Source organism: Labeo rohita, chromosome 15, assembly GCF_022985175.1.
Source record: "Labeo rohita strain BAU-BD-2019 chromosome 15, IGBB_LRoh.1.0, whole genome shotgun sequence".
In the NCBI taxonomy this organism is placed as follows: domain Eukaryota; kingdom Metazoa; phylum Chordata; class Actinopteri; order Cypriniformes; family Cyprinidae; genus Labeo; species Labeo rohita.
This window is the reverse complement of record NC_066883.1, coordinates 1398132-1419433: the sequence shown is the minus strand read 5'-3', so window position 1 is coordinate 1419433 and position 21302 is coordinate 1398132. Positions and strand designations below refer to the sequence as shown.

General features: G+C 35.0%; 1 protein-coding gene and 1 long non-coding RNA gene across 5 annotated transcripts in view; one reads left to right on the top strand and one right to left on the bottom strand.

Annotated features, from left to right (window-relative positions):
* Positions 1-21302, top strand: part of porb (P450 (cytochrome) oxidoreductase b) — a 40173-nt gene that overhangs the window by 5726 nt on the left and 13145 nt on the right. The window contains exons 1-5 of one of the 3 annotated variants that reach the window (XM_051128704.1): positions 7355-7641; positions 14695-14743; positions 15053-15181; positions 15258-15407; positions 17217-17341. In XM_051128704.1, the coding sequence (XP_050984661.1) occupies positions 7631-7641; positions 14695-14743; positions 15053-15181; positions 15258-15407; positions 17217-17341 (464 nt within the window). In that variant the 5' untranslated portion in view covers positions 7355-7630. Of the gene's footprint in view, positions 1-7354; positions 7642-12003; positions 12547-14694; positions 14744-15052; positions 15182-15257; positions 15408-17216; positions 17342-21302 lie in introns of those variants that run through there. The other 2 variants (XM_051128703.1, XM_051128702.1) reach the window with 2 other exon arrangements.
* Positions 54-19140, bottom strand: LOC127176890 (uncharacterized). 2 transcript variants are annotated; one of them, XR_007829167.1, is made up of 3 exons: positions 19000-19140; positions 18804-18924; positions 54-99 (listed from the first exon to the last, which is right to left on the bottom strand). It is a non-coding gene; the product is annotated as an uncharacterized LOC127176890 (long non-coding RNA). The 2 variants fall into 2 exon arrangements; XR_007829166.1 differs by lacking the exon at positions 54-99 and adding an exon at positions 3045-3123.

Here is a 21302-nt window from a genome sequence, read left to right as displayed (position 1 = left end):
AGTAAATAATGGCTTTATAATTCTCTCTGACACATGGAAACTGAATACTGACCTTTGTATTTCTGCAGAGCATTTCTGTGTGTCACCAATGGAAAAATACTGTGTGTAAATGAAAAACATAAATTAAATGTGTGCATACAATTATTACACCATTATAAGGTAGTGGTAGGTGGTGGTAATTCATTGAATCATTTATTCTAATGATTTGTTCAAAATGTCTTATTCATTTTTATTGAATCATTGAATCATTGACTCAAATGATTCTTTTAAAAAACATATTAGTTTGGGAATCAAACAGTTCGAACTGTTTTCATTGGTGAAATAGTATTGTGTCTAAAATGTGACTCACTCAATATTAATGTCATGTTTGTTGAACTGCTTGTATAAAATCAGTACAGCATTTGCGATCGCACTCACACTGACTTTCTTCTTTCAGATGAATACAATCAGAGTTATATTACAAAAAGTACTCCACTCCACACTCCAGTAAAAATATGTAGTCTAGTGAGAACCATGTTTTGTTTACAGCAAAGGAAAACCAGTTTCCTCTGACATTTTTCTTTACAAATCCTTGTTTTGTACTTCTAATTCATGCCTACTGTTTTGTTTTGCTCTCTCCTTGCCGCTTCCGTATTGATCACAGCGTTCGCTTATGTCTTACGTCGTCCGCTGGAACGCCACTCTCTAGTGTACGACTGTTAGTGGAAACTAGAGATTACGGTTTATAAAGTTGTAAATATGGGTATTTTTCTTGGACAAATGCATCGATTCACCTCAGAAGGCCTTTATTAGCCCCCTGGAGCCGTGTGGAGTACTTTTCATGATCGATATATGCACTTTATTGGGCTTCAAAATCTCAACAGCCATTCACTGCCATTATAAATCTTGGAAGAGCCAGGACATTTTTAATATAACTCAATTCAACCAGAGGTCCCTGGCTCAAATTTTTGATTTTGCTCATATTTTTTCTGAAGAACGATAGACATGTATAGTGATGAAAGCCAAAATATTATTAATGTCATGGATGAATATTTACTGAGTAATCCACTGTTTTGTAGAGGGTGGGCAAAATGGCAATTTTTATCTGAGATTCAGTGTCAAATTACAGCATCATTATCTTATTTTTACACAGAGATTGGTAGTTCTATTAGTCAAATCTGTCGACTTTAGCAGTCTTTATGTTATGTGCCAATGGTGACCATTCAAAAATGGGGAAACAGCACTTTTCAGATTTTTACTCCAAAGTTTGCATGCCTGTAACTCAGGAAGTATTAAAGATATGTTAATGCCCTTTTAGATGTTGGGTCTCAGCAAACCTTCCTTTTGGCATCTTCATTTTCAAGGCCCTGCATGGTTCAGTTCCAGAGATATTGGGATCTCAAAATGGCTCCAGGGGCAAATTGCTAAGTTGTACACATTTTCAATTTGCAAAAATATGAGACGACTTTTGTTTTAAAGAGGAATGTCTGAAGAACAAATAATGTTGAAACTAGGAATATATCTCGTTTCCCTATGTCAAGACAACTGCATTAAACATACCTTAGTGCCATAAATATTCTTTTTCCAAAGTTTGCTTGCCTATAACTCAAGAAGCACTAAAGATATCCCAATATGATTTTATATTCTAGTTTTTAATAAACATTTCTTCATTTTAAAATACAATCAGTATCAGCTGTATGCAAAGTGACCAACATTTGGTTTTCAAGCACTGAAAATGGGTAATATTCAACCATCTGGACATGGAGCCTGATTGAGATCCTCATATTTCAGGGACTGAGTGATGTAGGGCCTTAAAAATGAAGTTTCCAAAAGAGAAGTTTATTAAGTACTGGAATCTAAAATCATATTGTGATATCTTTAATACGTCTGGAGTTATAGGCACGCAAACTTTGGGAAAAGAATATTTATGGCACTCAGACAGGTATGTTTCATGCAGTTGTCTTGACAGAAGGAAACAAGATACATCTCTAGCTTCAACATTATTTCTTCTTCAAACATTCCTCTTTAAAAGAAGAGGTATCATATTTTTTCAAACTGACCCACATTTGGTTTTTGACCACTGAAAATGTAACAATTTACCCCTGGAGCCACATTAAAATTCCAATATTTCTGGAACCAAACCAAGTAGGCCATTAAAAATGAAGATACCAAAAGGAAGGTTTGTTAAGGCCCAATATCTAAAAGAGCATTAGGATATATTAAATACTTGATGAGTTACAGACATGCAAACTTTGAAGTAAAAACTTGAAAAAGTGTTGTCACCATTGGCACATAATGCAGTAAAAACGGGTAAAGTCAACAGATTTTACTAATATAACTACCAATCTCTGTGTAAAAAATGAGATAATGATGCTGGCATCTTTCTGAAGTCATTTTTAACTTCTTGTAATTCAGCTCTGAATCTCAGGAGAAAATTGCCATTTTGACCTCCCTCTACAAAATAGTGGATTACTAAGTAAACATTCATCCATGACATTTAACATTTTGGCTTTCATCCCTATACATCTTCCTTCATAAAAAAAAAAATATAGTAAAATCAAAAATTTGAGCTAGGAAAGTGTCTGAGATTTGGTTGATTTGACACAGAATGACCCTGTTGTTTTTGCCTGAAAGAAGAAAGTCATATACACCTAGGATCGCTTAAGGGTGAGTAAATCATAGAGTAATTTTTGTTTTTGGGTGTTCTATCCCTTTGATTATATCACATCTTATAAAAAAAAAAAGTCCTGCACAGGGGTATTTTTTGCTTTCATAACTTGAATTATAAGGGCACTCTTTATACTAACTGACATGTAGTCACTATGCAGTTAGAGAAGTAACTTCTGTTCGCACCACTGAATGTTCCAGATAATTGCGTTTAAAGTTGCTATTCGATGCATTGAAATGGTGTTTGATGTTATCAGTTTACAATATGCAGTATACAGTCGCAATCTGCATGCATAAACATCACTTGGCTTTATTTGCGGTGGTCAGGCAAAAGAAAACAAAACTTTGGTCTATTTTCAGTGTCTGCTTTTCTTTTCACACTCATTTTTTCACACATTTCGCTGTCAGCCGCACACTGTCTGCACCGGGTGCAAACCGTTGTTTTCTACAGTAGAAGCGTCAAAGCAGAAGTGGCACCTAAACACAGACAAAAGTGTTTAAATGTAAACTAGACTTTTTTCTAGTCTATTTATCACATACAATATAACGTATGGTAGAAAAGACCATTTGGAGTCAATGGACTTGTCACTGATTTGAATTTTCCACATCATGCATTTGAATTTTGTGCCTGTATATGCCAGAGAGTTCATAAAAATAGCTGAATCACTTTTTTTAAGACAAGATCCCTATTGATCCTTTATTGATCATGCAGATCTGCCCTAATGCATATAATTATGCCTCTTTTCAAATGATCATAATAGGGAAAATATGGGTAGGGCTGAACAACACCATATTCTTATGCACAGTATTAATTTGTACTTAGAGTAAATATACAATAACCCTTAATCAGTGCTGGGTAGTAATTGATGACATGCAATCTGGATTACATAATCAGATTCCAAAACGTAATTACTTGTAATTAGTGTCCATTTTAATATGCTTATAATAGGATTACAGTTACTTTTTATGGATTACATGATTACATATTTTTTTCACGCAATGACTGTAAATCATTCAGTAAAATTTTCACTAACTGTTGATTCTGGAAGACAAAAATATTTTCAACATGAAAGACCCTGGGTGTGTAATGTCATCGTCATTATCGTGTTTATTAATGTTTGTTTATATAATGCAATGATTTGTTTCAACTAATCAACCCTGAAATAAATAAATATATATATATATATATATATATATATATATATATATATATATATATATATATATATATATATATATATATATATATATATATATATGAAATATTTCAGAGAAAATTAATAGTTTAATCAGGGTTCGTACAAGGTGCTTAAAGTACTGGAATTTGACTTTTTTAAATTTAAGGTCTGGAAAACCCTTGAAAATAGCAATATTCCTGAGGAGGTACTTAAAAAGAGCTTGAATTACTGAAAGACAATGTGTCTATTAAATAAATGTTTAATTTTTTATGTAGCTTTAATATCTTTTCATGCAAAATTCATGCAATTCAAAAAAACAAAAAACTTTTTTCGCTTTTTTCGGTTAATAAAAAAACACAAGTAAAACATTAAAGTAGCGAGCTAAGCCAGTAATAGTACTGACAATGTTATGTAAACATGGTTAAAGATGCGACAAGAGGAGCAGATGAACCAAATCAGTTGAGTGAGTCATTTCAATTGGAACCGCTGTGATTGAATCAAACTTGTGACTTCGATCATTCATTTCAAACAATTGACTAGCAAAAAAAAAAAAAAAAAAAAAAAAACGATAAAATTAAAAGAGCCAATCATTTTTGTCATTTTTGAATTTTGAAGTTGCTTGTAACAATTTTGAAAAGCACGTAGTGATGGGTGAAACTGAATTTTTTGAAACTCCAAATCACTTAAACCATTGTGTTGCAAAGTGATTCACTGTTTCGAAACGCTCTAATTGGGTCACGTATCACACATCATTTGATTCAAATTGGGACTTCAGATTGTCGAATCATTTGATTTAGTGGGTTTGCAAATTATTTGTTTTAGATCATAACTTCGCATATTGCGAATCATTTGATTCAGATCGGAACTTCGGAGCAGGTTCATGAATCTTTGGCTTCACATCGGAACTTTGGAGCGTGGATCGCGAATCATATGATTCAGATTGAGACTTCAGTGCAGGTTCACAAATCATTTGATTCAGTTTGGCACTTCAGAGCGCACATTGTTTCAGATCAGGATTTTGGAGTGATTTCGCAATTTTTTTTTTTTTTTTTTTTTTTTATTAAACAGTAGAAAACATCAAACCATTAATGCAGTACAGTTATAAAAAAAGAAAAAGAAAAAGGAAGTATACACAAATATGAATCCCTTAAGAAAATGAACCGTGGTTTTAATTTGAAACAGAAGACATTGTTTGATAAAAAAAAAAAAGTAGTGCTTGAAAAGTCCTGGAATTTCATTTTACATTATCTGTATGAATCCTGTTTAATAGTTTAACATTTTTCCATGTTCTCTAATGTCAATTAATGGTCACATTTATTTGCAGGTACATAAATAAAAAGTAATCTAAAATTAATATAAAAAGTATTGAGAATTCATTACATAAAATGATCAACCTAGATTACATTAAAACTGCAATTTTTGTCATGTAATCTGTAATCGGTAATGGACTACAATTTGTAAGGAATCTGCCCAGCTCAGCACTTATTATTTTGATTCTTATGCTGTATAAGAATTATTTCTTCATTCACTTACATTTATTGAGCATCTATAATACATAAATCAATAAATAAAGTTCTTACCTGACATTTAAAACTCACACACACACACACACACATTAGATTACTCATTTGGATCATTTTAACAGAACATCCATGATGGGAAAAGAGACTTGTGGTGCTGCACGCCATCTTGCTTAGCTGACATATGAAAGTGACCAAGCAAATACAGACGTGTATAATGTGAAGTGGCTCTATATTTGAGATTAGGGCTGTATGGACTTTGATTCTAGCAAACATTTCCCCTCCAAACACAAAAATGTCTTGGTGATTGCACTTCTATGCATGAATAGAAAATAGCTGCCAGCTGCAAGATGGCTGCCAAGTGAACAGACATGTATCTAGTAAGAAGTTTAGTCTTGTCCCGAATGGCAGACTTACAGTGTTGTTCTCACTTGAGCATGTATTAAAGACTACGAGACCATATTGTGTTGCTGCAAAGGTGCAGTAAAGTCAAGCTCTATTTGATGTTAAATCAATGTGCAGCTTAAAGGCAACATGGAACATGGTTACACTATCAATACGAAAGCAAAAATGCACTTTTTTTTGAAGGATTATTTTAAGATTGCTGTTAGGGCTGGGTGGTATGACAGTATGAATCATTACCGCTGTATTCAAATATATCTGTGTAGCACAGTACTACTTAAGTTATATATATACCTGACCTAAGTGTGATAAAGAAACATGCATTTGGTCTGTGTCATTAACACTAATCAAACAACACAACAGTGAGAGAAAATCACTGACTATTCTTGACTGAATCACTTTGGGATTTTTAATAAAAATTAGTTCATATGATTCATCCAGTGAAGATTGTGAAGTGTATCAGTTATACACTTCATTATTGAATTTCTGTAGTATTTCTTACTACAGGTTAAATAAATCTACTGTAGCTGAAAAACTTAAATGTATTTCGTTTTTTCTATTGTATTATTAATTTGCTTCTTTTTCCTATTTTAATAACTAGTTTTACCTAGGATTTCAGCTAATTTCTCATAAGGTCACATTGCCCAGCCCAACAGCCGTTATTATAATCTAGTAACATCACTATGGAAGCCCGTTTTCCACACAGAATAAAAACATAAAAAAGGTAATCACGACTTATCTCACATTTCTGACTTTTTCTTGCAATTCTGAGAAAAAAAGGTCAGAAGTGCACGATATAAACTTGTAATTGTGAGATATTAACTTGTAATTCTCAGAAGAAACATCAGAATTTTGAGACAAAATTGCAGTTACTCACGGAATTGTGAGATGTAAACTCAAAATTCTGAGAAATAAAAATCAGAATAAAAAATATAAATTTTGAATTGTAAAGAAAAAAAGTCAGAATTGTGAGATTAAAAAGTCACAATTGACTTTTTTAAATTGTGCGAAGAAGCTTCTGTAAAAGCTCAAAGTTCTGTGTGGTTTTTTTTTTTATTATTATTTTTTTTTTAATAACTGCGATTGATAAACTGCATATTTTTTTAAGCTTTTAATTGTTACCAGAAACTGTTGCTGTTTATTTGTTTGTTTGTCCATTAATTTCCACCTGTTTGGCTGATTTAGGCTGATTTGCAGACCTTTTATGGATATTATCGCACTGACAGAATGATATCATAAGCATAAGCACAGTCTGTTCTCATAGCAAACTTTGTCTAACCTGCCTTTTTCTGTCTCACATTTACACCTCGCTTAAAGGGGTCCTATTACGCTCTTTTACAAAGTCTTGATTTTGTTTGGGGGGTGTACTAGAACATTCTTTCATGCTTGGTGAATCAAAAAACACATTCCTTTTCACATAATTTACATTATTACAATACCAATCTTCCCAGCCTGGCACAAAAGGCTTGATTAGTTCCGGGTTTAATGAAGGCCTGCCTTCTGAAAAACAAAATGTGTTGTGATTAGATAGCTGTATCACTGCGCTGCCATTGGCGAACAGCTTAGATGGTGTTTCAGTGCTGCCACAGCCCTTGTCAAAGCAGTTAACGCAAGCTAGATTAAAGTGATTCTTATGTTTTAAATATGGAAATTTTTCTTACAAAAGTGCATCGATTCGCTACAGGAGGCTTTTATTGAACAACCTCCCCACCCCCTGGAGCTGTTTGAGGCACTTTTTATTATGGATGGATGAACTTTATTGACTTGTTTTAGAGTGATGAAGAGAAACACCCATCTAAGCCGTTCTAAATCTTGGGAGTACCAGGATAAATTTTAATATAACCCTGATTGCATTCGTCTGAAAGAAAGTCATATACACCTAGGATGCATGGAGGGTGAGTAAATAATATGCTACAGTAGTGTTGGGTCCTATCATCATCCTGTGAGATCGCCAATACATGTATTTAATTATTTACATACTTAGTTTCATTGCCTGAAACCAGCTCCAGCATAAGACTAAAAACAGTCTAACATTATCAAAGAACATAATCACTGATTAGCCTAGCCTATTCTAGTGCAAGTTTTTATTTTTTTTAATTTTTTTTTTTTTTAAGTGAAGCCATCTACACAGTATGATGAATCAATCTCGTACCACACACTGCACACGTCTGCGGTGCATTACTGCTCTGAAGCGACCACTCTAGTCAATGCTTGTGTTTATACCCGCCACACTGCGACTCATTGAAGTGGTTTTCCGTGCTGCTTTGCTAAAGTTAGGTTAATCCCCCACCTCATCCCTACCAACCCCCCAACAATTCAAATTTCTGTAGGCGGGATTTATTTTAATGATATTCTAATTGGCGTTGTGACATCATAGCATGCGGAAAACAAACGTTGTAGTCCAAAGGAGCCGTTCGTTGTAGTTCTTGAAAAGGGTTTTTTTTAAATGAAATATCTCCCTTTGGAGTGCACTTTGAGATTTGTAAGTGAAAAAGCATAATAACACCCCTCAAACTCAAGGGTGGGAAAAAATGTCCATTATAATCTTTTTTCCGTTGTTATTATAGGAATGATACACTGAACATTAGCGTTGTTATTGTACTTTCTTTGCTGATGATACAAAATATCAAAAGTTGTTTTATAAACAGTACAAGTAAATACCACTTCCCTTCTTCATCTCATGAGTATGACAGCTGGTAGACAGCTGCGTTCAAACACTCCTGTAGATATTTGTCAAAGATTTCTGTTTTTGCAGTGTTGCATTCAGTCACAGGCATGGAAGGATCTTTGCATTCAGTCTTAGAGTGTAAATGAAAACTAATAGACCTTCATCACAGTCCGCATGTCGTCACATCCGGCCTACGATTAGTAGCGTAATCAAATTTCCACCTGCATTATTTTCAGTGTGGTCAGACTCTTTAGTATTGTGAGTATGCTGTACATACAGTAGGATTGTGAGCTTTCCTTTAAATCATGAAATATGCATCAAATAATAGTGTGTTGGTATAGGATGCATAGTTTGTTTTTTGTTTGTTTGTTTGTTGTTGTTTTTTTCTGCTCAGAGTTGTGATGTTGTGTAGTGTATTCCAGCCAAATACTAGCATCTGTTGAATCATTACTTACAAGCTTTCCTGACATAATGAATCTTTTTACATCTAAATGAGTGTTCTTTTGTCCCTAGCTCACCACATATACACGTGAAATGTGTAATGAGCCTGTAAATCAAGCTGATAATGGCTTGTTATTGTTCTCCAGATATCCGCACTCATCCGTCCAGCCCCTGATATTACACAACTTGCCTCGCATTGTCTTCTAATTAGTGACGAAAGCACGAAATTGAATTTGTGTGTGTGTGTCTGTAAAGAATAGCTCACCACTTATAATTATGAAGAAAAAGAAGCATGCAGTCAGCTGTTAAAGTGCTGTTCGATTGCAGACATTTTAATCGACTGTTACCTCCATTGTGCTGATTCTAAAACCTGGAATTGGTTCCAAGAAAAGCAAGCAAGACCATAAAAAAATATAGGTCAAGGTCAATATTCTTTTTTTTTTTTTTTTTTTTTTTTTTTTTTTTGTCAGTGCATTTTATTGGTCCTATTGTGAACAATTTTTTTCCTCATTCTTTTTTTAGCAATGTTTATTTACTTATGTTTTAAGTGCAATGCCCACATCTCAGACTCTGACCAACAACTGATAGATAGACCAACTTTTTTTTGTCTTGTTTGATAATCTGTTACAGAACAAAAAATATGTCACTGCCTTATCCCCATCCAAGATGTGGATGAGTTAGTTTTTTAATCAGATTTGTAGAAATGTATCATTACATCACTTGCTCACCAATGGATCCTCTGCAGTGAATGGGTGCCGTCAAAATGAGAGTCCAAACAGCTGATAAAAACATCACAATAATCCACAAGTAATCCACATCATTCCAGTCCGTCAGTTAACATCTCGTGAAGACAAAAACTGTATGTTTGTAAGAAACAAATCCAACATCAAGGCATTTTTTTACTTCAAACCAGTGCTTCCAATTCCAATTCAGTCTATAATCCATAATGATGCTTCCTCCAGTAAAAAGTCCATCTCCTGTTGTCACTTACATCAAAATCCAGCCACATATGTGACCCTGGACCGCAAAACCAGTCATAAGGGTCAATTTTTTTTTTAAATTGAGATTTATACATCATCTGAAAGCTGATAAATAAGATTTCCATTGATGTATGGTTTGTTAGGATAGGATAAACTAATATTTGGCCAAGATGCAACTATTTGAAAATATGGAATCTAAGGGTTCAAAAAAAAATCTAAATATTGAGAAAAACACCTTTAAAATTGCATATTACTAATAAAAATTAAGTTTTGATACATTTATGGTAGGAAATTTGCAAAATGTCTTCATGGAACACAATCTTTACTTAATATTCTAATGAATTTTGGTATAAAAGAAAAATCGATAATTTTGACCCATGCTATGTATTTGTGGCTGTTGCTACGATTATACCCATGCTACTTAAAGGGGTCATCGGATGCTAAGTTCACTTTTTCATGTTGTTTGAACATTAATGTGTGTTGGCAGTGCATGTACAAATCTACTCTATAATGATAAAAATCCATGCAGTGGTTTTTAATTAATCTGTAAAAATAATATCCCCTTTTTCAAATCGAGCCATTCTCAGATGCCTGTCGATGTGGCGTCACACCCACAGAGGCCGCTCCCACGATAGTTGATTGACATGAGCGTCTTACCTCAGACCCGCCCTAAATCAGCTGTAACAGTCAGATCTCCATTGTTTCGATGTCGAAGCAGGGATACAAGTTAGACAAGAATATCTCCAATTGAGCAACTGAGGTGTTGTGTTGCTGGATGTAATAATGAACATAGTGGTCGTCATTTACTCCCGACATCTGAGCCACTGAAGATACAGTGGATTACGTTTGTTTGTGAAGGGTTTGCACCTCCAGATCTACATATATCCGTCTATGTTCGCGCGAATCATTCATGATCCAGCTTCACTTACAGCAGAAGTGAGTATAAGGGTTTTTTATGAATCTCTGCAATCACCTTTCCTAATAACGTGTCAGTTAGCAGGATTCACGGCTAAACACGCTAAGTGCGGCTAAAGTAAACAATCTCTCAGAGCAGCAGAGAGAAGAGAGGGGCGGGGCGAACAGAGCTCATTTGCATTTGAAGGAACAGTCCATCAGAATGGGTTGATTTTTCCAGAGCTTATTTTGACAAGGTAAAAAGGGTGTTGTTTTACAAAACCATTGAGAATTTTTAACCAAAGTATATTAGAGACTTTTTATTAAGACCCTAAAGAATCGTATCAACTTGTGGAAAATGAGCATCCGGTGACCCCTTTAAGACTGGTTTTGTGGTCCAGGGTCATATATTTGTTCTGTTTTGGACCATTTTTGGCTGGTAAACGGTGCTTGATCTGTGCAGATTTCTCTCCTGATTCAGACCAGACCACTTTTTCACCAGAGGAAGTGTTATTATGGATTATGGACACTTAATGATTTGTTTTAGCTTCTCCAGATGTTAACTGATGGACTGCAGTGGTGTGGATTACTTGTGGATCATTGTGATGTTTTTATCAGCTGTTTCGCTGTCATTGTTACGGCACCCATTCACTGCAGAGGTTCCATTGGTGAGACAGTGATGAAATAACGCATTTCTACAAATCTGATGAACAAACAAACTCATCTACATCTTGGTTGGCCTGAGAGTGGGCACATTTTCAGCAAATTACATTTTTGGCTGAGCTATTGCTTTAAAGGTAAGAGGAGTCATGTTTCACCCACATAGTATAATTGCTTGTTACAGTCACTCAGTTTGGGCTGTTAGAAATGGCAAAGTATGTCCTCACTCTCTTTCTCTCTCCTCTCTGTTATGTTACTTAAAGTTGTGCTTATGAAAGTATATATATCTTTTCAAATCCTCATGTCAATGGAGTTTGGCGAGGCCAGCCAAGTCTGTCTCTGAGCTGTGCCAAAGGTGGAAAGTTGAGGCACAGCACAAGCCCTCCATTATGTTCAGCCTATTTTTCTCTCTCCCTCCCCATTTATGTGGAAACCATTTCCAATTTGTCTCGCTGCTCTCGTTGCCTGGCCTGTCACAGGAGGATCCTTTTATGATAGATGTGGTTGCCGTGGCGACCCCCGCTCTCCAGAGGGAGGGGCCGGACCGCAGTCATTCGCCGTCCTCAGAACCAGCGTCGCTGTCATTTAAGAAACCGTTGCTACGGCTACAGGACCGTTCTGGGTTTTTTTGCCGTTCGCGTGTCTTTTTCTCCTGGATCTTGAGAGGATGAAGGAGCTTTCTCAAGTTTTCTGTTTGTTTACGTGAGTTTTTTGGCGTGCTCCACGCTTGGGAGTCCTGCTTTGTGGCGTCCAGATGTTGCCGGTGCACGTGTTTGAGAGCGTATGGAATTCAGCCTGTCTGTTGACATGATGCTTTACCGTGTCAATAGTCGTCTGCAGAGCTTTCCTGATGGAGGAGGGACGCTGTAACAGCCTCTGCTTTCCTCTGGAATCAGCTCCTTCACATACAATCACATTCAAGCTCTCCTTCAGGTCCTCTTTAGGGTTTTTAGACTCTGTCAGTTCTCTCATCTTGTGGCACTTGGAATTGGTCAGCATGTACCACAGATGGTTTTTGCTGCCTTGTTTTTCCGGTATGCGCTGTAGTTAACGGTTTGTGACGGATCTGTCTTGGCATCTCCGTTCTTGGACGTGTTTGTTACGATCATGGGCTGTGTGTTCTCCTTACCGGAGGACCGGCTGGTCGCCATAGATAGGTGAGTGTTCGCTAAACTAGTCCCTCTGCTTCTGATTTTCAGTCCTGGTTGTGGATGAGACGCATTTTGTATGTCTGAATATGATCTTTCAGATGATTCACCGCATCATTCATGAACTGAGTAAGTCAGATGAGACAGATGTAGAGAATGTGCTGTGCTCCCGCAAGATTGAGAAACAGCAGTACTAGTGAAAAACTGGGGGAAGCTAATATGGGATTTTTTTTTTTTGCAATGTTTGTGTCTTGTGTGTGTTTGTGCTCAATACAAACGCAGTTTGTTGAAGTACACAATAAAAACCATCATTACTACATTTTTCAAAAGCAGCTTGGTTGAAAGAACTATATTTATACTAAAAAGAAAGAATTATATTATAAAAAACTGAAAGAACTATATTATAAAACAAGCTTTGATTTTTGTAACATAACATCATTGCTTCATAGATATTCAGTTCTAGTTTATTTGTATTGCGCTTTTCACGAAACGTATAATTGCAAAGCAGCTTTACCGAAAATTAAAGTTTCTAAAATATAATTAGTAGTAGATATAAATTTAGCCCAGTGTTAAAAGTGTAATAAACATTGTCATGTTGAATGGACAATAGTATCTTTAGAACACTGGTGATTTCCATTAAAAAATGCTGTTTAGCAGCAGTTTTCACTCTTTAAATCACGCTATTCACTTCCTTGTGCAATAGTTGGCCGTGAGCCCAGAGTTTAAAAGTCTCTCACGCTTTTTCTATTCACTGAACTCTCTTGAACTCTTGAACAATTGTATGTTTTTAGTGTGTGTAAGAGAGAGAGAGAGTTGGTTGGTGGAGAGTTGGTAGGCCTTTTTTCCAGATGGAGAAGAATTGTAAACTTCTCCCAAACTGCTTTGTTCTTGAATGTCAGTGTGAACGTGCATGAGAGTAAATACAGGCAGATAAAAGTGGATTAGGTCATGGTTCTGTGTTATTTCTCTGAAGTTACTTTTATTCTTCTGTATTAATCATATTTATTTAACATTTAGTAACTTTTGCATAAAATCCTTTGACATTACTTTTGACTTATTTTATTTTATTAAAGGAGAAGTCCACTTTCAGAACAAAAATTGACAGATAATGTTCTCACCCCCTTGTCATCCAAGATGTTCATGTCTTTCTTTCTTCAGCCATAAACAAATAGTGTTTTTTTGAGGAAAACATTTCAGGATTTTTCTCCATATAATGGACTGATATGGTGCCCCGATTTTGAACTTCCAAAATGCAGTTTAAATGCGGCTTCAAACGATCACAAATGCGTTTGTAAACGATTCTAGCCGAGGAAGAAGGGTCTTATCTAGCGAAACGATCAGTTATTTTCATAAAAATAATATAATTTATATACTTTTTAATGTCAAATGCTCATCTTGTCTTACTCTGCCTGCACTGTTTTTGTTCTGGTTCATGGCAGTTAGTGTATGTCGAAAAACTCCCGTCTCATTTTCTCCAACTTCAAAATTGTCCAAAGTCGCTGTTTACCCTTTTTCTGTAAAAGGCGTTTAGCCTTCTTGGCAAGTTCGCTTTGTAAAAACTGGGTCGGTACTTCTGCAGTGACGTAGGATGAATTTGAAGTTGGAGGGAAAATGAGATGGGACATACCTTAACTGTCATGAACCGAAGTGCACAGAGTACACGTGTGCATCGCGAAGCTAGACGAGCCCTTTGAAGCTGCACTGAAACTGCATTTTTAACCTTTAATTCGTTGAGCACCATTGAAGTCCACTATATGGAGAAAAATCCTGGAATGTTTTCCTCAAAAAACTTAATTTCTTTGCAAGTGAAGTAAAAGACATGGACATCTTGGATGACATAGGGGTGAGTAAATTATCGGGAAATTTTCATTCAGGAAGTGAACTTCTCCTTTAAGTCTTCTCGATTTAAATGACAATAAATCCTACATGAATGTGATTTTGGACTCACTGTCAGTGCTGGCAACAGCATGAAGCCTTTAATGATCTGCATCAGGACTGATCTATTAAGAAGAGCTGCAGATGCAGGGTTTCACAGTGTTTTCAGAAGAGCTTGAAACTAACAATTTCTGTTCCATTATTTTTGTTTATATGATTTTTTTTTTTATTTTTATAGTGTACCTTTTTGATATATGACCTGTGTTGATCTGTGTTTTGTAGGGCTCCAACAACCAGGGAAACCAGTTTTATTGACAAAATGAAGAAAATGGTAAGATATTTTTACCTTTCTCTTCCTAAGTAGAGGTTGATTAGGTTAAAATAATCAGCCGAAGTTGCCCATTAAATAGTCAAATGGTAAAACACTGCAACTGAATTGACTGAAAAAAACTTATAACTGAAACAAACCATCTTTTTGTTCAGTTTTTTTTAAATAAGCCAAAATAGAGTTGTTTTTGTACTTTAATGAAGTGCTAATTATGTTACAGAAGTGGTTTTGTTTTCATTGGTTGAATGCCATATTTACTGATTGAATAGTCATTTGAGTAAATTCAGTAATGAGTTTAATGTTTCCCTCTAGGGCAAGAACATTGTGGTGTTTTACGGCTCACAGACAGGCACGGCTGAAGAGTTTGCCAATAGACTTGCAAAAGATGCTCATCGCTACGGCATGAAGGGAATGGCAGCAGACCCAGAGGAATATGACATGGTAATACATACAGTGGGATTAAAATAGGCTTTTTATTCCTCTCCGTTTGTTTGTTTACGCATGCTTTTATTTGCAGAGCGAGCTCTCTCGTCTGCCTGAGATTGAGAACTCAATAGCGATCTTCTGCATGGCCACGTATGGAGAGGGCGACCCTACTGACAACGCTCAGGACTTCTACGACTGGTTACATGAGGGCGACGCCGACTTCACTGGAGTTAAATATACAGTGAGTTCCTCATCACAGCAATTACACGATTCTACAAAGGGTCTCAGTTTAGTTTCAGTGAAAATCTTCTGAAAAAATGACCATCCGAGATGTCGGTGAATTTGTTTCTTCATCAGATTTGTAGAAATGTGTCATTCCATCACTTGCTCACCAATGGATCCTCTGCAGTGAGTGGGTGCCGTCAGAATGAGAGTCCAAACAGCTGATTAAAAATGGTGTGGATTACTTGTGGATTGTTGTGATGTTTTTATCAGCTGTTGGTCATCAGACAGTGATGGAAAGATACATTTCTCCAAATCTGTTCCAGTAAAGAAACAAACTCATCTTCATCTTGGATGGCCTGAGGGTGAGTAAATGTTCGTTTCTGGGTGGACTGTTCCTTTAAGTGTTTGCTCAGAGCTTTTTAGCTTAATCAGTCATCAAAGCACTTGTATGAGCTTTTTAGACTTTACCAGAAAACACCAGGAACAATGTGTTTCTAATACATGAGGTACTTTCCAACACAAGCTAGTTTGAGCAAACAAGACCCATGACACAGTGCAGCAGAGCAGAAGTGAATCTGGGGAATGCTGTGTCATACTTCTACAAGCCAAAGTCTCCGACAGCTTTCTCAACATATACTACACTGACACTGTGCAAAGTTCAGTTACTCATCAACAATTAGTGGTTTAGAGAACACTGAGCCCACAGGTTTAGCAGAAGTGCTAACTACAGATATGACCGAGTGACTTCTGTGTAAGTTTGTTTAAAGGAATAGTGTACCCAAAAATAACATTCCTCATTATTTACATACCTTCACATCATTCTTAACGCATGTGCTGAAATGTTTATGTTAGATGTTTACTTAGATCCTTCTATTATCAATTGAAACCCACAATAGGACATTTTTTTGGGAGTTATTCCATACCGTTTAGTTTTTATATGCGTACCACATTCTTTGTTTTGTTTTTTTTTGAGTGTTATCCCGTAGAGTTGTTACGAACAAAATATGTCATCATCGTTTCGGTAAGGACAAAAGGCAATGCGTAGTCCTCATATTTGGGGGAAATAAACTAAATTTTAGTACAGTAATCTACATTTTTTTAGTATGTTTTAATAGTGTTTTAGTTTGCCAGTTAAAATTCCGTAATATGATGTGGCCGCTACCAAAGCATTTCTGTCACTACTGAAAATGTGCTGTCACGACCGAAACATGGGATGTTTTGTCAGTACACTGAATTATCAACTAAGATGATGATTTTATTGTTTTTTGTTTCAATGTTTATTCAAACTAATGAATCATTAAATTTGAAATCAGATGATCAACTTTTTGCCTTTTACAAAGAGAAATTGGATTGAAAATACAAAAAAATCTCATAAATCACACTTGGAATATTGTTAAAAATGTAATTATTCCTTTACCACTGAAAAAATGTAATAAAATAGCAAATATACATATATACAATTTTCTTTTAATGTTAGTTGTGTTTTGTCATTTTCATTCATTCATTCATTTTAGTACATCAAATTAAACTAAATAAGAGAATATTAATTAATATTAATTAATAAAGATAATGTTTCTTTGGCCAAAAACTGAGAACTAAACTTTTTAAACTTAATTATGATTTATTTTATTTTATTTTATTTCAGACAACATTTTTTTTATGTGGTTTCGAATAAAAAAAGTCTTGGACCACATTTACACACATTTATTTAGTGCTGACCACCTGTGATCTTAATACCAGCTGAATATAATAAATATAAGGTATAGATATAGAACAATCCATATTTATCTGTTTGTATGTATCATTTCTAAAATGTGCTTTTAAGGTGTTTGCACTGGGCAATAAGACATACGAGCACTACAACGCCATGGGAAAGTATGTGGACAAGAGAATGGCTGAACTGGGAGCAACGAGGATCTTTGACCTGGGAATGGGAGACGATGACGGAAAGTAAGTGACGCCGTTAAACACTTCAGTCCCATTATAATATGTCTGACCACCATCACTGTGAGAAATGCAACAGTGGCTAATATCACTGTATTCCTGCTCTGATACTATACTTAATATACTGTTACTTACATTATAAAGCAAAATGTCTACATTTTATGCCATTTCCTTGTTATTCAAAATATTGTTCTTCGCTTCGCTACGCGATTTGTTGCGTAATCAGACACATGGTGTATCCTCATGTGTTTTTACACGTAAGGTAAAATTAAAATGCATCCATGTTTAGTATATAATAATTCATGTACAACAAAACATTGCATTTTTATTTTTGTCAAATAAGATGCTGCACTACAGAAGCCCATTTCCACCACTAAATAAAAAAATTAAAGAAAAAAAGGTAATTGCGACTTTTTGTCTCGCAATTCTGACTTTTGTTCTCAGAATTGTCAGATATAAACTCGCAATTGCAAGGTGCAAAGTAAGAATTGAGATATAAACTTGCAATTCTGAGAAATGAAGTCAGTTGCGAGATATAAACCCGCAAATCTTAATAAATATGTAATATATTAATAATTATACAAAATAATATGACTTTTTTTCCTCAGAATTGTGAGATATGAACTCGCAGTTTCAAAAAATAAAGTCAAAATTGTGAGACAAACTTTTTTTTAGAAAATGATGTATGATATGATATTATGGTATTATTATGATAAGGAATATTATGATATTCCTTAAAAATAATAATATTATTACTCTTAGGAGTACATTTTATTGTACAACAGTAATATATTTCTTTCATAATTTCTTTTAGTTAAACTGAACTTTCAATTTTGACATGTTGAACATGACAAGACTTGTTAGCCACGTGCACTGGGTGATGTCATGTTTATTTCTGCTGTGTGACACTTACATTCATCCATATAAAGTAAAAACATTCAGAGCTTATCATCGTTATGGATATAAATGTAATCATAATCCCGGTGCGATAATGTTTATTGCCCAGTCCTACTAGAAAGACAAGCCTGTTGAGTTTGTCACATGATCACATGATCTCTCATTCAGATTATTTATGAGGTTAAGAATGAATCCACGTGTTTATATTATGGAGGTATTTTTGGTGCAAAACAACCGAGCGTCTGTGACGGCAGAATTTGTAGTTGTAGAGAACAGCCACACGTAATAATAAATTTGAAGTCACAGACAAAAGTCTTTGGACTTTGGTGATTGTATCCTTGTCCTTGACCAGCATAAACCAGCAAATAACCAGCTTAAACCAGCATATGCTGTTTTTTTCACCAGGGTAGTGTTATTATACTTTATGGTCGAAAAAAAAACTAGTGCAATAAGAGATCATAAAATAAACAACATTCATAATATTTGTTACCCATGTCTGTTCCTCCACAACCTGTGGAGCAGCAGTCAGTGGCTAATTCGGCTAATACAGTAGTTGATGGCAGCTACTCACCTGTTGTTACCACCTCTATAATGCAATCACAAGAAAAGACTCCAATACACCTCCGTTGCAGATGACATGACCAATAGAATAGACTGCAACTTGTTCCCTGTTATGTAACGTCGGACATAACCTGCAATAAAAACGCAGTGTGGAATTATTATACTTCCCTGATTGATTGGGTAACTGACGTTAGAAATTAACTTACCAGCTCATGCAGTCACCGTCACGGTGGCTCCAAGATACACCCCCAGTGTTGCAGGCGATAAGATCCACAAACTTGGTCATAACAAAACCGAAGAACTATAAAGAATAACAGTAACCTGATACACTGTAGCTTTACTGATTGGCCAAACTTCTCTGATCTCTGAAGAGTGCTCGCCGTTGCCTCTACAGATGCACTAATCACTTTTGCTCCGTATTTCAAATGGATGTGTGGTGCAAAAGTTGAGTGAGCGAAACTGGTCAATTGACCATATGTGCGCATTACTTCCCTGTTTTAGACAAGCCAGCTCAGTCATTTCCGGTCAACTGTACTGTGTCGTAATAGGAGTGTCGTTTGCTCGTTTTCTCTACATAATCCATTCACAGTTTGAAGAGAAGTTTTGTTTGTCTAAGAGGACCAAACGTCCATGTATACCGTTTCAAAAATGACAAACGTGAGTGTAAACAATTATGCGAGTAAATCCGCTAAACATGCGCAAGTCATTTGATCTGATTGACAGTAATTAACGAACAAAACCCCTGACAAGCCGATGTCAAAAACAGAGCTGTGCATTAAATGATTCAGACTAAATTCAGAGTAACAAAACTACAGCAGTAACAAGTTGTGTTGGTTGAATATAGGCTGTTTAATAGCTTTTACAGTTATTAAATGTATGTAAAAAGATATAGTTACTAAATAAATCAAAAAATTTTCACATTCATATTGAATGCATTATTTAATTCTTATACCATTAATATTTAACTTATTTAATTTGTAGTGAACTATATTAAAGTATTTAAATAATTCACCCTTACAGGCTGTTTGTGTCTGAGCTTATTTATTTCTTTATTTTAATGCCTTTTTGCACTTGCTATACTATATAGTTCAGTGCGGTAAAAGTACTAAAAATGTGTTATACTAGTAATGTTATAATAAATTGAAAAGCAAAACTTGAAAAAACTGTGGGAGTTGAAATGGCAGCTGCAGCCAGTGAGTGATGCTCTACTGCCATCTTCTGGTTATAAGAGTAATTTCATGTCATTTTCATCTTAAAGTCGTTGTTTTCATGAAAAAGCTTTTTTTTATATCATCTTTATGAATAAAAAGTGAATCTTTGAAGTGAATTTTACTGCATAGCTGTAGAGTTCAAATAAAGACTAAAGACTGTAATAAAGACTTTAAAATATTACAAGATTTTAAAAATATGTGACTATGAAAGCAAGTTATTGATCATCAAGAATACTATTAAGATGTAGTTGAAGAGAAGCATCTCTAGCTTGCTAACGTTAGATTAAACAGTTATGACAGTGTTTAGCTGTCAGCATTAAATGTACAACTACGTGTCTGTGTACTCTCCTGGGATTACCAGGCTCAGAATTTAAATTATATGTTGTTTAACAATATGAGACTGAACGTTCATGCCACTATCATCATTTACGATGTTGCAATTATAATTTTTCTCAGTTTCTAATAAGAACGAGGTAGGAGAGTATAGTCTCAAGAGTCTCCACCTATATATAGCACATATAAAATGAGCTTCACCAGAAATTTACGAGCTGGCTTATCATTATGCAGCAGTTCTAAAGAAGGCTCAGCAGTTCAGCATTTAAGACTCATAGCTAGGGATGGGTATCGTTAAGGTTTTAACGGTATTACTACTTCTATCGATACCACTTATCGATTCAGTACTTTAACGGTACTCTTATCGGTACTTTTTGTTGTGTTATATAATAACACTTTATTTTTTAAATGTAAAATAATTATCTATAGCTTAGCAAACACCAATGTTTGTGCCAATATCTATTACACAAACAAAACCAATATGAAGCGTGAAGGGGCTTTGGGTTTGTATTTTGCTTGGACCAGACGCAGAAAGAGTGGGTTTGTTCAAAAAAAAAAAAAAAAAAAAAAAGACAAAAGTTGCACAATGCAGCTAAACAATCATCTATGGCTAATGTTTATGTTTTATCATGAACACATTCACGTAAATTAGTTAACTGTGTTTGGGATTAAAAGTAATACAGGTTTGGAACCTGTTGCAATGTACGCTAAATTGAATGTATTTAATCACTACAAATTAATTTTTAGGTAAGCTCTGCTTTATAATTTCTTAGCATAGTTTATTATTATTTATCTATTTGTAAAAGCAGTACTATAAAGGCATTTTAATGTTTAATATTTATTTAGGCTACTGCATAAAAAAATACTCTAAATATTTAGCCTATATGTAGGCTACATGTAACTGAATGTGTGTTTATTAAATTATTAACATTATAATACTGATTTAGAGAGACCTTATGTGATGT